Source organism: Chlamydotis macqueenii, chromosome 5, assembly GCF_036417535.1.
Source record: "Chlamydotis macqueenii isolate bChlMac1 chromosome 5, bChlMac1.mat, whole genome shotgun sequence".
In the NCBI taxonomy this organism is placed as follows: domain Eukaryota; kingdom Metazoa; phylum Chordata; class Aves; order Otidiformes; family Otididae; genus Chlamydotis; species Chlamydotis macqueenii.
The window spans coordinates 3201527-3217346 of NC_141560.1; the positions used below are offsets into that span (position 1 = coordinate 3201527).

The 15820-nt window shown below is 49.2% G+C and overlaps 1 protein-coding gene across 1 annotated transcript; it reads left to right on the plus strand.

Moving 5' to 3' along the window:
• The first annotated feature begins 3281 nt into the window (after positions 1-3281).
• RTRAF (RNA transcription, translation and transport factor) lies at positions 3282-15716 on the plus strand. The gene is made up of 8 exons (XM_086747960.1): positions 3282-3466; positions 5141-5265; positions 6706-6805; positions 7855-7941; positions 9115-9203; positions 12025-12093; positions 14600-14648; positions 15334-15716. Exons 1-8 carry the CDS (start codon positions 3406-3408, stop codon positions 15486-15488), a joined length of 735 nt encoding a protein of 244 aa, XP_086604086.1. The 5' UTR covers positions 3282-3405; the 3' UTR covers positions 15489-15716.
• Positions 15717-15820: the final 104 nt, after the last annotated feature.

Consider the following 15820-nt stretch of genomic DNA (forward strand, 5'->3'; position numbering starts at 1 on the left):
AAATTTTGGATTTGTTTCAAGCCTTTGGAGACAATGCTCTGTGCGCTTTCCCTCCCGGGTGCGGCTGGGTCCCGTTCCCAGCGGGTTTAGGGGGTCTCCCCAATGGGGCGTGGGATTCAGCAGGAGATTTCATGCCTCTGGGTGAGGGGAAAGTGAAGCCTCTTGGGGCTCCGGCTTCTCTTCCCGCAGGATGAGCCAGCGCCGGGGCAGGGATCAGGCACATTCAGGGTGGGACGTTGCTCCTTGCTCAAAATCGCCATCGCTCAGGAATGGAGGGACACCTGAGAGCTCTGGGCTTGGTGTCCATCCCTTCTCCCTTTCCTTCTCCCATCCCTGCTCAGCCTCAGGTCATGTCTGGGGCCGGGAGCACCGAGTTTTGCAACGCGAACCATTGCCGGCGACGCTGCGTGTAGGTATTCCAGTCTTCCACGCGCGAAGAGCATCTCGGCGAGCGGCGAACGTCGCCCGCCCGTGGGGTGGCTTTTCAGCCCCGGCGGGCTCAGCTTTCAGCTCCCCGTCCCTCACCGTGTCTATCGGGCCAGCTTGAAAGAAAAAAAACGTCGGTGTTACCGCGGAGGAGCGAGCCAACCTCGGCGCTGCTCGGCTGTTGCTGGCTCTCCTCCATTTCCAAGCCTTGCTCCGTTGCGTCCTCGCTTTCCCAGGTTTCAGCGCCGGAGCGGCGGCAGCGGCATCGCTGAGCCAGCAGCATCTGCCGAGCCGGAGGAGGTGCGGAGTGCCCGGGAAAAGCGCAGGCGAGGTATCGCTCCCCGCATGCCACGCTGCTGCCCGCCACGCACACCGGCCCCGGCTAATGAGAATAAACCCGTTTGCGCTAATTGCGTTCGTTAGATGCAAGCCCATTAGATTTGGAGGAAGCGGTGGGAAGAGGAAAAGCACGACCCCTCGGCGATGCCTTTGCCCTCGGGGGACTCGTGGCTGCAGGAGGGGTCAGATCCACCAGGAAAGGGGAAGATCCTCAAATCCAGGGTGGAACGGGATGGATTAGGAAGCGTAAGGGCTGTGCTGAGGATGACGAAGGCAGGAGGAAGGGTGGAGATGGGACCACGCCAGCCACCGGCTGTGTATTTGTCCCCCCACACCCACATAGAGGTTCCATCACCTCCATCACCTGTCACCCTTGGTTGGACCACGTGTGACACGGCCCGCACGCCCCGGAGAGGGTCCCCAGCTCCTTTTGACCACGCCGGAGCCTCCATGCCTCTGCTGCTCATCACGCGTCGGCGGCACGCTGAAGCGCTCGCGGGCTCCCGCTACGAAAGCCGAAGGAGGCAGAGCTGGCAGAACCCTCGCTCTCCACTGAACCGCTCCAGGAACAAGCCGGAGGAGATACGGCCAACGGGAGGGGAACGGTCCTAAATGGGAAGGGAGGCAGAACCCCCTCCCCGGTTCCCTGCCGGGGCTCGGGATGGCCGTGGCGGGGTTCGGCTCAGCCCCATCCCACTCCAGCGTCGCATCGCATCGCCGCAGTCGGCGGCTGCGCCGGCTGCCAGCTGGAGCGGAGAGAAACGTCAGGATGAATATCGCACCGGCTCGTCGCGCTGTCAGCACCGTCGTCTGCGAAGTGCCGCCCGAGCGATGAGGGGAACGGGTGGGTGGTTTCGTTCTCAATCCGGGCTCATTGCCTTCTCCAGGCAAAACCACCCCCCCGCCCCCCCAAAAAAAAAAATCCCTTAACCGGGCATCCTTCACCTGCCGCTGGCACTGTGCAGGCCATTTGGAAAGATTTCTCCAGAATGGAAAATTTTCCTGCCCATAAATGACATAAACCCCCCCGAGACGCCCAAAATACATCTGGGAGCAAGAACGCGATGACGAACGGCAGCAGCGTCCGCGCGGAACGTGGTTTAATTATGAGCTGGATGCGGCGGGGGGGCGCGGGTTTGGCGGGCAGCCGCGTCCCCCGCCCAGAAATCCCCTTCGCCGCTTCCCAGGAAAACTGCCCAGCCAGCTCCGGGCTTGGGGAGGGGCGGATTTTTCCGGAACCGGGATGATTCACGCTTGGTTTGAAGACGGGGTTTCTAAACTGCCGAGAGCCAACGTCACAGTTGCCCCTTCTCTGCTGGGTTGGGGTATTTTTTTCCCCCTCCGGAAAGGTCGGTTCTGCTCTCGTCTTAATTTTGTGGCATCTCCACCGCCGTGCCGCGGCGGCGTGAGCGCGGCGTTAAAAACAGAGCGAAGAGGGGTGGAATCACCAACCCCCCCAAATTTGACAGCACAGCCCCCCACTGCTGGCCAGGCTGTGGCCCCCCATTCCCCACAGCTCTTGCCACAGGCCCAGCACAGTGCCTGGGGGTAACCTACCCCCCCAAAAAAAACTGTCCCCAGGGGCACTGGGCCCCATGGTGCTGCTTGTGGGGGGCACGGTGGGCGTGGGGGGCGGCCCTGAGAGCCATGGGAGCGTGCCCAGGAGCTGGGGCTTCCCAGTGCTGCCCAATTCAGCCCAGTACAGGCCAGTGCTCCCTAGTCCAGTCCAGCCTAGTGCTTCCCAGTGGTGCCCAGTATAGCCCAGTGCTCCCCAGTCCAGTCCAGTGCTTCCCAGTGCTGACCAGTACAGCCCAATGCTCCCCAGTGCTCCTCAGTACAGCCTAGTGCTCCCCAGTCCAGCCTAGAGCTTCCCAGTCCAGTCCAGCCTAGTGCTTTCCAGTGCTCCCCAGTCCAGTCCAGTGCTTCCCAGTGCTGACCAGTACAGCCCAATGCTCCCCAGTGCTCCTCAGTACAGCCTAGTGCTCCCCAGTCCAGCCTAGAGCTTCCCAGTCCAGTCCAGGCTAGTGCTTCCCAGTGCTCCCCAGTCCAGCCTAGTGCTCCCTGTACAGACCAGTTCAGCCCAGTGCTCCCCAGTCCAGCCTAGTGCTCCCTGTACAGACCAGTTCAGCCCAGTGCTCTCCAGTCCAGCCTAGTGCTCCCTGTACAGACCAGTTCAGCCCAGTGCTCCCCAGTCCAGCCTAGTGCTCCCTGTACAGACCAGTTTAGCCCAGTGCTCCCCAGTCCAGTCCAATCCAGTGGTTCCCAGTACTCCCCAGTCCACTCCAGTGCCGCCCAGTCCAGCCCCGCGCCCTCCCCACACTTCCCAACCGCGGCCCACGCCCCGCCCCCTGCCCGCTCCAGGCCCCGCCCCCTGCCCGCTCCAGGCCCCGCCCCCTGCCCGCTCCAGGCCCCGCCCCTGTCGCTGTCCGCCCGCCGCCGTGTCAATAAAGCTGGGTGAGGAGCCGCTTCCCTTCCCGGCAGTCCCTTCCGCTCTCTGATTGGTAGCAGGAGCTGTCGCTCGGCGTGTGCTGGCCAATGGGCGAGCAGAAAGCGGGGTGGAGGGGGCTGTTCCTTCCCGTCCGGCCCGTCGGCTCGGCCTGAGCGGGGCGATCGGCTGGGCCCGCCGGCGCCGCCGCCGCCATGTTCCGCCGCAAGCTCTCGGCGCTGGACTACCACAACCCGGCCGGCTTCAACTGCAGGGGTGAGGGGCTGCGGCGGGGCGGCTTCCCCCCCCCACGCACCCACCGCCTTGGCTCCCCTGAGGGCCCCTCTCCCAGGCCGGGGCCGCTCGGCCTTCCGCCGTGGCTGGAAGGGGTGTTAAGGCCGGATGGGCCTGCTGGGCTCCTGGGCACGCTGGGCTCCAGGAGTTTGAGCCGCGGCACAGCGTTGGGGGGGGGGGGGAAAGCCCGAGTTTCCACCGGGAAAAGCGGGGCGCCGAGGCCTGGCAGCGGGTGTGCGCGGTTGGTGTGGTTTCGGTGGCCCTGTTGAGCGTAGGGCCAGAGGGGAAGCAGGGACGCCGTGCAGGGGGGCAGACCGCGCCGCTGAGGGTTTTGGCCTGCTGCCGTGAACAGCCTGCGCCGCTGTAAGGCCAGCGACGGGAGTCAGGCGTGGCGTGGAAACACCCTTGGGTGCTCTGGTAGCCCGCCCTGCAGCCTGGCGCGTCCTGCGCGCCAAGCCGGGCGAGGGCCCCGTGCTGGATAAGAGCAGTCCCGTGATGCGGTTGGAGCTGTTTTGTCATACACCAGTACACATCAATACTTTAATCTTTGATTTTTGCAACTATTAACCTTTTTTTTTCCTTTCATTTCATGGGCCCTGTAACAAATTTATTTATCCAGTGTGATCAGTTGTAAGCTTCAGACCATCTTTTTAGTAGGTTGTATTTCCTTCAGTGCTTCCGGTAGACTCGCTTCTCTTTCAAGAGGTGCTGTCTGCTGGCACCTTCTTTTGTTGTTGGTCTTAAGTTCCTTATGGTTAACGTTCCTTTTTTATTTTCCTTTAAGGTTCACGTTGTCAGTGTAGAATTTGTAAAAGGTCTTGCCGAAAGCCTTCCTTCACGTGTGTTGTGGCAGTGTCTCTGTTTCTTACAACGCGTTCAATAGAAGTAGGGCGCTTGCATCGCTTAGAAGACCCTTTTGAGAAGCAAAAGTATCGTTCTTGCCCCTAAAGGGGGAAATGGTGTGCTTACCCTGCTGTGAGATGCAGGAGGATATTAAATTCGTTAATTTGGGAAATTAAAGCTCATCAAGTGCTAAAATATCACAGCTGTTATCTGAGGGGCCAGTGATACCCCAGAGCTGTGAGCTGCTGTGTCCAGAAGGGAATTCTGTCACTGAAGCAGAGGTGCAGGCTGATCGCTTCGGATATTTTTCTTTGGACCACAATCTTTTGTATTGTGGAATTTCCAGCTCCCAAATAAAGAGGTGTTGGATCAAAAACCAAGAAGAGTTGAGTCAGCAGTGAAGGAAGAAAATGTCTTTGCGCAGTCACACGTTGTGTGTGTTCTTTGGAAGAGACGAGGGGTTACTGCTTCATGTAATGGATAACAGAGTTAAGAATTGAATTTCTCTGTCGCTGTTTCACCTTTCTTTCTTTGCTTAATAAGTTACAGCTATATTCCCAATAAAAACAACCTCTTGGCTGATGCCTTTTAGCATAGGTAGTCAGGAATAGCCACTTTGAAGCAACTTGAAAAATGGAAAACACTCGGTGTTCGGTTTTGGTCAGAGGTTATCCTGGGATCCATGATTTTGGTCTTAGATCTTTCTTTGTGGTAAAACACGAAAGCGCTCGGGGCAGCAGCATTTGTTTGTATGAACTGGGATTTTTCCCCTTAAGATTGTTCAATTCTTGCTTTGTTTACTTCCTCCAACAGATGAAACGGAATTCAGAAATTTCATTGTCTGGCTTGAAGACCAGAAAATCAGACATTACAAGATCGAAGACCGAGGGAATTTAAGAAACATACACAGCGATGACTGGCCAAAATCATTTGAAAAGGTATTCTGTTGTTTCAAACACAGTTTAAAGTTATAAAAATGTCTCACGTAAGTGGTAATTAACAGCGGCTGTAGCTGTTGAACGTAAATGACTCTGAATATTTGTCCTGTCTCTGAACTTTTTAATTTTTAGGAAATTAAATGTATTCTTGAAGTCAAACTGCAGGAGTTAGGATGGTAGCGTGTTTTGTAGAGAGTTTTCACTCAGCTTTGTTTTTCAGTAGGTGGGGTATCCGTTCTAATCTGTGTCTTGCCTGATTTGATTCAGCTCTTGAAGCAGAAAGAAAATTGACTGCAAATAACCGGCTTTTTCTGCACGAATGATTGTTGTGTACCAAAATGAAAATGGATTAGGCTAGTGTACTCATAGGCTCTGCAAGCGTGAGGCAGAACGCTGCTGCAGTTCATCTCTTGTTGTTTCAGACAGATGACTTTCCACTGCTAGCGCAAAGCGTGGCGAGCAGCCGTCGTTTTGTGAGTGGTCTCCGGTGTGCTCGTGAGCATTTTGAGTCACCGCAGGGCTGTTGAGCTTTCCTTCTTGGCTCCTGTTTCCTTTCCCTCCAAACAGCCCTGCAAGGAGCTGAAAATGCTGCTCCGTAATGCTCGGTGCACATTAATCTCACTTTTTTCCCCTTCTAGAGCCACTTGCCTTCCTCACTGCCCAGGGGAGCCTAAAGCATTCCAATACCACCTACGCAAACGTTTGTGATACTGGGATTACTGGTAGCTGGTGCTGTTGTGCTATCAGTGGTATCTTTCTCGGCTTGGCCGGGCTGTCCTCCCCTGCGTGCCTGCACCGGGGATCCCTGCCTGTTCCTGCTCTCCAGCCCCTGGTGCCCTTTCCCTCCAGTGCTGTCGGAGTAGAGGCTGCGCGGCACTTCTTTCCCTCCAGCAAAGGGATGCAGCAGAATGTCGCTGTGTCCTGGGCCTCAGAAGAGCAGAGGCAGTCCACTCTTGTTGGACACAATCCCTAAAAAAGGGAAAATTGCTTCTGCTGGCCCTCAGAATCCTCCTGAGAAAGCCTTACATGGCATCATTCCTCCTTCCTGCTTTAGGTGGGAATTTTTGCTGTGGTTTGTTCTGTCCTTCTTTCCCGTGCCTCCGCTTGTATGTAAAATGACCAGAGAGCAAAAGAAGGGATATTCTGGTTTCTCTGGTTGCAGTCTGACAATGAATAACCTGAATAACATTGGTTAAAAAACCAGGTGCCGTTACTAAATGGCAGAGTCGCGTTAGCGGCGGATTGGAGCGCTCCAAAATATCTCAGATGGATCAGATGCTGCAGCAGGACATTTCAGTGATGGTTCTTGTTAGTAACTGTCTAACAACTGTAAGGTCTGTGGGAAACCAGTTACAAACCAGTCCTGTGCTCCTCGGTAATTCATACAGGTCAATAACTTCTTTTTTCTTTTCTTTTTTCTCTCCTCTTTCTACTCCACAGTACATGAAAGATGTAAACTGTCCTTTCAAAATACAAGAACGACAAGAAACGGTGGACTGGCTTCTTGGCTTGGCGGTTAGGCTTGAGTATGGAGATCATGGTATGGGTGCATTTAATACTTCAAAATGACAGGGAAATGTGTTTAATTTTACGAAGTTAAGAGAATGTCTTACCACGTTAAAAGAATGTCAAAAGTATATATTGTTTTCTTAAGAAATACAGTTTCATCTGCTTAATTTTACACTGTATTCACATGCTTCTCTTCAGCTCAGCTCCCATGGGACAGTGTGGTAGCATATTTATTTACTACTTTATTTTTGGATATAGCAAAACCCATTGTCTATATTTATACCCTTCTCCCTGTGGGATTGCCTTTGTGAGAACTTACTCTAAAGTGTATTAAATGCGTTTTCTTCAGCACTACGCTTATTCAAGTAAGTTATTCTTAGACCCTTGTTACACAGAGAGTAGATCCCGAACCCTTGGGAACTAGGGCAAGGTTAGGAAAAAGTGGAGTTAAATCTCAGCAGCTGGCAGCAGTTTCATTACCGTTGTCATAGCCAAAGAACTGGTTTCCATTGCCTTGAATTCCTGCAGGACTGAGCCCTGCCCAAGACAGGGGCGGGATATAAATACCTGCAATCTGTAGAGCTGGTGCTCACTCCCTCGTGATGGAGAAAATGAGCTGCCTGGGACTCAAGGGTACATGAAGATGGAGGAGCCAGGAGATCCCATCCTCAAAAGTCTTGGAAAAACCCTTGCGTGGGTCGTAGATGAGCGCTGCGGTCCGTAAAACAATCCCTTCACTGGAAATGTTTTACTTTCTGGTCGGAACAGACTTCAATCTGTAGTTCTTGAGCTCTGCGTGTGCTGCTGATGGAGGCAGAGGGCCAATGCTAGTTGAATGGATGGATTTTTTTTTTTTTAAAAGCAGTGGAGCTGAGGCGCAGCTTGTTCAGCCTGCTGGGATGAAGGCTGTAGGAAGAGCCTGAATCAAGAGCGTAATGCTGCGCTGGAGCTCCAAAATCTCAGCGTATAAGCCCAGGAGGCTCTTGGACAATTGCCACACCCCAAAAATCCAGCTATCGCAAACTATGACTCTTTGTCATTAGCTCTAACGGTGTTCATGTTTGCTTTTTAATTCAACAGCTGATAAGTATAAGGATTCTACCCCTGATGGCGCTAAAAATACCGACAACACAGCCAAAAATGCGGAACCGCTGATTAACTTGGACGGTAAGTGTGCAGCAACCTACCGTACGGGTGCATCGTACGTGAGTGTGTTCCACGGCCTGTGTGCTGTTCTTTATTTTAAGGTTTTATTTTAAGATTTATTTATTTTAGGATTTTAAGTTATTTTAGTACTATGATACGTAGAACTTTGAGAAGCCCCGTTTAAAGCTTTAGGAATGCAGGGTTTATATATTCTGTTACTGCTGGCTCAGACCGCCTCTCTGAACAGTGTCTTGAGTTACTTTGAGTTGTTGGCACTTGTCTGCATTCCAACTAAAGGAAAGAGGAATTCCTCCGTGTGAATCCCAGGTCTCTGGGTGCGCGCTGATGTAGAGCTTTTCCTGTTGGGAAAAAGGGGAAGGGCGGAGGGAAGAATCTTTCCCAGCAGAAGGAGGTGCCCAGAGAACTGGTCAGACATGAGTAAGTTGGGAGGGCTCTTACCAGGCAACGAGGAGGCAGCTGAAGGGTGTTTACCTTAAAATCTTTGCAGAGAGCTCGGTAAAACACGAGTACTTACTGTGGGTTAGGGTGAAATAGCAAGATACCTTCTGACTGTAGACTCTAACATGTCTTTAAAAAAAAAAACAACTAAGGAAATGTGATGGTGGACTGTTTACATCAATACTGTCACCTGTTACATGTTGGCTCGGTTTTTCCCAGCTGTACCTCTGTCACAGTCGTAGTCTTCTTGGCTGCTAGGCACATTCACAATAAATGAAAGTGGTGGAAAACAGCTACTAAAATTAGCCCTAAATCCCCCAAGTCTTCTCTCATTGCTCCTTCTACAAAAAGACAGCTAGGAATTGGTCCTGCCCTCACCAGCAGGCACAGTTTTGCTCTGCAGTGATAAAGATTTCTAAAAGAGAACGTTGTCGTGTAACTGGCTTAATTTTTAAGGACTTAACACAGATTTCCCGTGCAGTAGGACATAGGCAGTGCTTTTGGCATTGAAAACAACGCTGTTTGTGCTTGGATGGTGTTCTGCAACCCGGCTACGAAGCCTAGGGCACGCTTTGAGTGGTTTTTTAGCCAGACTAAGTGCTTGCTCGCTGCTGTGTATCCACGGCCTTGCCATCCATGAGAGCGATCCGGTACCGTGGGGTCAGGAAGCTGATTGTGTCTTTTGAAGCCAGTTAAACTAACATCTATTTTTAATAATGATGATTATTTTTACAGTGAATAATCCCGATTTCAAGGCTGGAGTGATGGCTTTAGCTAATCTTCTTCAGATTCAGCGACATGATGATTACTTGGTAATGCTTAAGGTGAGTTTCACAGCTTTCAGACCTCCTGTCTTCCTCCTTTTCCCCAGTGGCTGGGATGTGTGCAATAGCTTGTGGTGCATGGTCACTGATAACTATTGACTTTTTAGGCACAAACAGAAAGTAAAACTCATCCTGGATGTGCCCTTTCAAGCAAATCAGAAAACAGAGGATAAATCGTGGAAATTAATGGAGGGATAATTATCTTGGTAAACAGTTCCTGGAATTCTAACAGTGAGAACTGTTGTTCTGAATTTGCAGTGCTCTGGGTTAGCTGAAGTACTGCTCCATGTGTTTTTAATGAACCTCAGAAATAGTGAGGAACACGCTCAAAGCAGAAGATGATATTCCAGTGCTAGAAATTAAGAGTTACTGGAAAACGCAGAGACAAAGTGATGCAGCGGATGTTTTGAAATGAACTTCCTAGGGAGGAGCCACAGTTAGAAGCTACCTCCTCCTTGTCATTACTGAAGTCAGTTTAATTTAGTCTTGACAACTAATCGTGGCTTTTAAGTGCAGTAGCTAGGCTAATTAATTTTCTAAAGCATCTTTTTAACAACTTTATGACTTAGTGGTGGAACTCTAGTTATCTGTAAATTTGGGGTTGAACCTCTACTGTGTTCTTTAGGTACTGTACTTGCTGAGACGGTAGTAATCCTGGGTTCCTACTTGATCCTGTCGTAATACAGAAATAAACTTAGGGTTTTTTTGCACCAAAATAAACTAATTTCACTGAAAAAACAGTAAGGTATATTGATGACAGTAGCTGTGATATTTGCTAAACTTATTTTGGAGAAACTAAATGCTGTGGGTATTGAAGTTTATATAGTGTGTGTAAGTCTGTAACAGGTATACTTGAACAGTATTATCATGCTAGCCTGGTTTCTTAAGGAAATAACGGCCTGCAGTTGTCCCATCAGCCACTTTCTCATTCTCTCCAGTACCGTATCCTCTTTTTGCCTTCCCAAAACAGCCTTTGAACCCTTCATCAATCTTTGAAGAGTAATGGAGATCTCGTAAATCAAACCCCAAACCCTAAAAAAAAAATCAGTGAAAAGGGATGTTGGGTAGAGAGAGGAGAGACCCTGTGAGTGGCGATGTTGAGGATCTGCTGTATGAGCTCAGCCCTTATTAACCAAAGTTCCTTCAGGTCTTCCTACAGGATTGTCTCAAGGCTGGCAAACTTTATCTGGGTTCATCTAATTTGGTACTAGCGACTCAGAGAGCAGAATATGCTTTCTGCATAAATATATTTACATTTCTGTCACTATTTCTACATTTCTAGTCTCACTTTTTTTTTTCAAACAGAAGTGGCTGGACAGAACCACCAGCCTGAATTTTCTTTTCATCACAGTGAGAATAGATTCCTGCAATGGCAATTCACGTTACATGAAACAGCAGTGCTGGTTTTCAGGGCTTCGTGGTATTAGAATGTCAGTGAAACTCTTAATTCTGCACCACGGTAAGCAGGTTTGCAGTGCGCATGCAGAGAAGTTACGATCCTTGGTCAGGCTTGGACACTCTGGAATGGATGCTCAGGGAAGGACAAAGGGTGCTGCAGACATCTGGCCAGACCTTGGCCACAGTGAGCAGGGAGATATTTGGAGTCCCATTTTGTTAATTTAAATCTGGTGAGTTGATCAGAAAGCATCTGTGGAACGCAGTTGGATATCCTTTTTCTAACCCAAAAGGCACTCAAAATTCTCTTCTGCCATGTCTGGTTTCACTGCTGGAATTTAAAGTTAAACTCCTCATGAAGTCAGTCTTTTGTCTGGGCCACTCCTTTCAGTTGGAACGATTTCTAGAAGCGTTCAGTGGCAACTTTCTGGTATCATCTCAACTTGCATCATGACCAAACTCAGGAGAAATCTTCGGGGAGAAACATGAGGCAGTGGGGCTGCTTATGTGACATTTGGCTGCTCGTCAGGGAAAGTCTGAGGAATGTGTTTGACAGATCCAGTTCTTTCTGGTGAAAGTCTGCCCGCATGGTATTCCTTCCGTTATTTTTAGAGACGCTTACAGCTGTAGGTATCAGTAACTGATAGCTCCAGTACGATTTCGTGCTATGTACTGGAGCCAGTAAAAACAGATGAGCAGCAGGATTGTTAAAATCAAGGCTGTTCTTGTTCCCGTGTCTAAAAATAGTTCCTTTCTTCTCTCAGACTTTTAAAAAACCTGGGTGGGAAGCCTTGCTCCAGGCTTCTCTGCATGTGGAAGGTGGTTCAGCGCCTACCAAAACATGCCGATAGCAGGAATTCTTCCTGAAGAAGTTGTATTGCTGCAGCATTAAAGGTGTACGAGCTCAGAAAAATAAGAATGGTGCTGCCGCTTTGGGATGGCCGTCAGCTCATTCTGGAGTCATAGAATCACACAATCGTTTAGGTTGGAAAAGATCTTTAAATCATCGAGTGCAACCATAAAAGTAACGCTGCCGAGTCCACCACTAAGCCATGCCCCTGAGTGCCACACCTAGAATCACAGGATGGTTTGGGTGGGAAGGGACCTTCAAAGCCCACCCAGTCCCACCCCCCTGCCAGGAGCAGGGACATCTCCAACCCGATCAGATTGCTCAGAGCCCCAGCCAACCTGGCCTGGAATGTTTCCAGGGATGGGGCATCCACCACCTCTCTGGGCAACCTGCTCCAGTTGAATAGTGCTATTTGAGAAGGTTTAAGGTCTGAAAGAGTTTTCCAAAAAGACTTTCACGGAACTGTGGGTTTGAGGTTATGCTGGGTTATAACGTTGGCTCCTTTTCCCTTGGAATTGCTGAGAAATGCATCAAGACATAAATTAATTACTCTTGCCTTTAAATGTTTTTCCGTAGGCGATTCGCATTTTGGTTCAAGAGCGCTTGACGCAGGACGCCATAGCGAAGGCCAGTCAGTCCAAGGAGGTTTGTGTCATGAGTGGTGTTTAATTATTCCGTGTTGAGCAGAGGAGTGTGGGCGTAAACGACTGCCATCTCGGTCAAAACCAGTTCTGTTTAAACACTTTGTTTAGGAGGGTGGTGGAAACTTATCTTTGCCATCCTGATTCTGAAAGACTCGGAGGATTTTGGAGAGTGTACAGAGCTCTTCTTGCTTTGGTTGAATGCAAATACCCCTACCTGTGTGATAAATCGTGTGAGTAGCTGTTCTCCGTAGTTATTTACTTACTGTTCAGTGCAGCAGGCCTGCAGTACGAGAAGAAACGTGTGACCTGGCTCTTCCTTGGAATCGACAGTGTTGGCTGCGTAAGCAGGTTGAAACATTCCTTGTATGGAGTGTTTTGCTTTCTATGTACACCTCATAATGTGTTTGAGGAATGGGATGTTGGACATCCGGCTCCTCCCTTCCCCAAAAAGAAACTGCGAAGGAAACTTCCGCACTTAAACCTCAGATTTCGCAGAAGTATTTTCAAACCACGAGCTGTCTGTTTGTAAGATGTTCCAGGGGATGACTGTGGTTTTTCAGTTGTCATTCCTTAAACATCCCAGCTCTCCAGCATTTCTCTCTGGCGTTTGGCACCGCAGCTGCTGGCGCTGGGTCTCAGGTGCAGCCAGGGAAGGCAGCCTCTCATTCCCTGCAGGCGTGTCGTTAGAAGTGTCCCTGCTAAAGGAGCTGCGTCTGGTCAAAGAGAGCAAGTCCCTACATCTTTTGTGGCAGCTGCTCAGAACAGTCCGTGCTTCGCTTCTCGTCATAACGGTGTTTATGAAGTGGCAGTCACACGTGCTGTGATAGCAGTGCAGTAATTGCCAGAAGCGTTGGAACCGTAAATCAAAGCTTTGGTCTTCTATAGCCATAAAACCGTTAAAAGAGCAGGGAAATACGGAAACAGTTGTAGTCGTTTTAGGTTCTGTCGCTAATGTTAATAAAAAGCTGCTTTTAGTTGTTGTTTACAGAGCTGCACAGCTGACACGCAGGGATCAAAGCGGGATTTTATGTGTGTTTGGCAGAACCAGCTGCTTTGAGGAACAGTGGATTGTTTTTTTTTCATGACAGAGAGTTCTTCGTATTTGATATCTCCTCAAAGCGTGGTCGGGTCTGAGGTTGCAATGTCACGGTGTCGCTGAACGTGGTAATGTCGTTGGGAGCGTATTCTCATTAGGAATGCTAATCTGTATATTAAACCTTGTCCCTGGAAACAGGTTATGGATGTCTGACTGCTGCAGGGCAGATGACTTAATATACAAAAAGTCATGGGTGGCATTCTTGGCAGTGGCAGGACAGAGTGGGTGAAAGAGAAAGCTACTTATCCTTCAGTCAGAGAACATTTCTGTGCGAGGACTGCGCTGAGGAAACCTGCACCGCTGTGCTCGTGGTTTAAATGTACCAAATAAAATGAGATTTATCTTGTTGCGTTGTCAAGGTATGGTTTTCGAGATAAGACGTGACACTTAATTTTTTTTTTTAATTTTTATGGCAGTTCAATGTCCTGCTCAAATAAATGAGCACGTGCCTGTTGTGGTTGTAGCAGCAGCGGGTGCTGGTGCAGCCCCGTGCCTGCCATGAGACCACTGCCAGGGCTTTGTGTTGTTTTGATAAACTGGGAGGGTTTTTTACATGTATATAAAAGCCTCTGAAAGAAATCCTCACTGTTTAGAAGTTTTTACAGCCTCATCATTGCAGAAACTAATGGTATTGAGCTCAGATGTTTTTTGTCACGCAAGGCAAATGTTAAAAAAAAGTTACAGAGGTACTAAAGGCAAATGCCGAGATTTGTATTGTTTAAATCTAATTTTATGTGCGTGTGGAAACCTAGTGAGTGATTGTTCAGCACGACTGCTCCTCCGCAGCTGGGGAGGGTAAAGGAGAGAGAGCAATGCCTTATAAATGACCACCAGTAAAACTTTTTCTTGCACTGCCTGAATAGAAAATTGCGTGTTAAGCTTTATTCCAAAGCTTAACGCTTCAGAAAATGCTTCTGGGGATGTTGATGGAGGTTGCAAGTTCCGTACTTGAGATTACAGAGAATTTTTACAACTCTCTCTCAAATCGGCCAGCGCTTTGAAAACTGGCAGCTGTGTAAAGGCAATCAGTTTTTAAGAAAGCCTAGTTTGTGCATGCTTTTTGTTTGTCTGGGTAGCGATGTTGCTGGATCGGGTGTTCTCCTGCCGTGCTGTTGTTAGCCTTTTAAGGATCGAATACGGACAGCGTGTATCCAATGGGGTTCGCTTGACACGCAGGGATTATTAAGTGTGAAGATTTTTTTTCTTTATTAATACTCCGCGTTTGACCTTTCAGGACCCAAAGGCACCTGCGTAATCGAGCGCGATGACTTTTTGAAGCCGTCACACATCTATATAAGCAAAAATTTGTGTCCTCTCCTCCGGAGTTACCTGCTGTAATACTTGATTTTGTTTTCCAAATGTGCAAAATGACATTTCTAGTGACATCTGAACCTGCTTTTTCTTTTTGAAGGGTTTGCCTGTTGCTTTAGAAAAGCACATTCTTGGATTTGACACAGGAGGTAAGCGGTTCTCCTAATGTTACTTCTAAATAGCGAGGCTCGCCTTTGACGAAGTGCGTTACTGTCAAAGACGTAGCTAACGCGTACAGTAAAAAAGCCCGTAGTGGAAAGAATTGCTCCCTCCCAGCCTGTTATTTACGAGCACTTCGGAGCATTTTGTTTTGGAACAGAAAAGCATAAATCTTAGCTGTGGAATATGTTGTTTCAGAGTCGTGTTCAAATAACAGCTCTTAATGGCAGCCACGTTTGCGAGCGGAAGGAATGCAGCTCGTTACTGTTGGTTTGTAAATCTTGCTTCTGCCAGCAGAGGACCTCTCTGCCTCTTCCCTCTCTTTTAGCCGTTTATTTACCTAAAATCCGAGGCAGCGCAAGTTGGCATGACCTGCTAGATGATTTTCTAAGGAATAGCCAGATGACCCGGGACTCCGCTTGTCTGGCTTTGCCTTTGCCCCGCGTACGCCTAAATGGGGACTCGGAACGCTTCATACCGACACGACTTGGCTGCGCTGCAGGAAGCCGAGTGAGGCTTCGCAGAGTGCTCTGTCCCTCTCTAGCAGCAGGGAAAGCTGTTCCCTGTGTCAAGTATGAAAACCACAAGCATGAATGAAGTGCAGAGCATTAACTTGGGTTAAGCTTTTTCTTAAGACCTTCCTAGCAGTGACTTCTCTTTCTGCAACTCCCCCAGATGCTGTTCTCAATGAAGCTGCCCAGATTCTCCGGCTGCTGCATATAGAGGAGCTCCGAGAGCTGCAAACAAAAATCAACGAAGCCATCGTAGCAGTTCAGGCGATCATTGCCGATCCCAAGACGGACCACAGACTGGGGAAAGTTGGGAGATGAACAGATAAAAGCTTTTAGTCTCTTGTGTACTTAGTACAGTTAGGAACTACGTACAGCTCTGCACAACTCTGGCATGCAGTTTGAAATGGTATTCTTTCACTGTTTTGAAAGAAAACAGGGAATTGAATTCCGACTTCTAATGAATTATCATTTTTTTTTCTTTAAATAAATGAAGTTGGGGAAAAGAGACAAATTGTTCTGAGTTGGCAAATACAACTTTTTCTTTTTCATTGTTTGGCTTGGTGTGGGGAGAGGCGAGTGTTGCGTAAAGGCTCTGCAGATTCCTCTCTTGCTGAGGTCCTGCCTTGCCTGCTGCCTCTCCGCTGTCTACC

What these genes read in the sequence shown, in the direction of transcription:
- RTRAF (XM_086747960.1), top strand. Translation starts at nt 3,406, where the DNA reads ATGTTCCGCCGCAAGCTCTCGGCGCTGGACTACCACAACCCGGCCGGC. An exon ending in GGCCGGCTTCAACTGCAGGG is followed by an intron (nt 3,467 to 5,140) that starts GTGAGGGGCTGC and finishes TTCCTCCAACAG; the next exon opens with ATGAAACGGAATTCAGAAAT. An exon ending in GCTTGAGTATGGAGATCATG is followed by an intron (nt 6,806 to 7,854) that starts GTATGGGTGCAT and finishes TTAATTCAACAG; the next exon opens with CTGATAAGTATAAGGATTCT.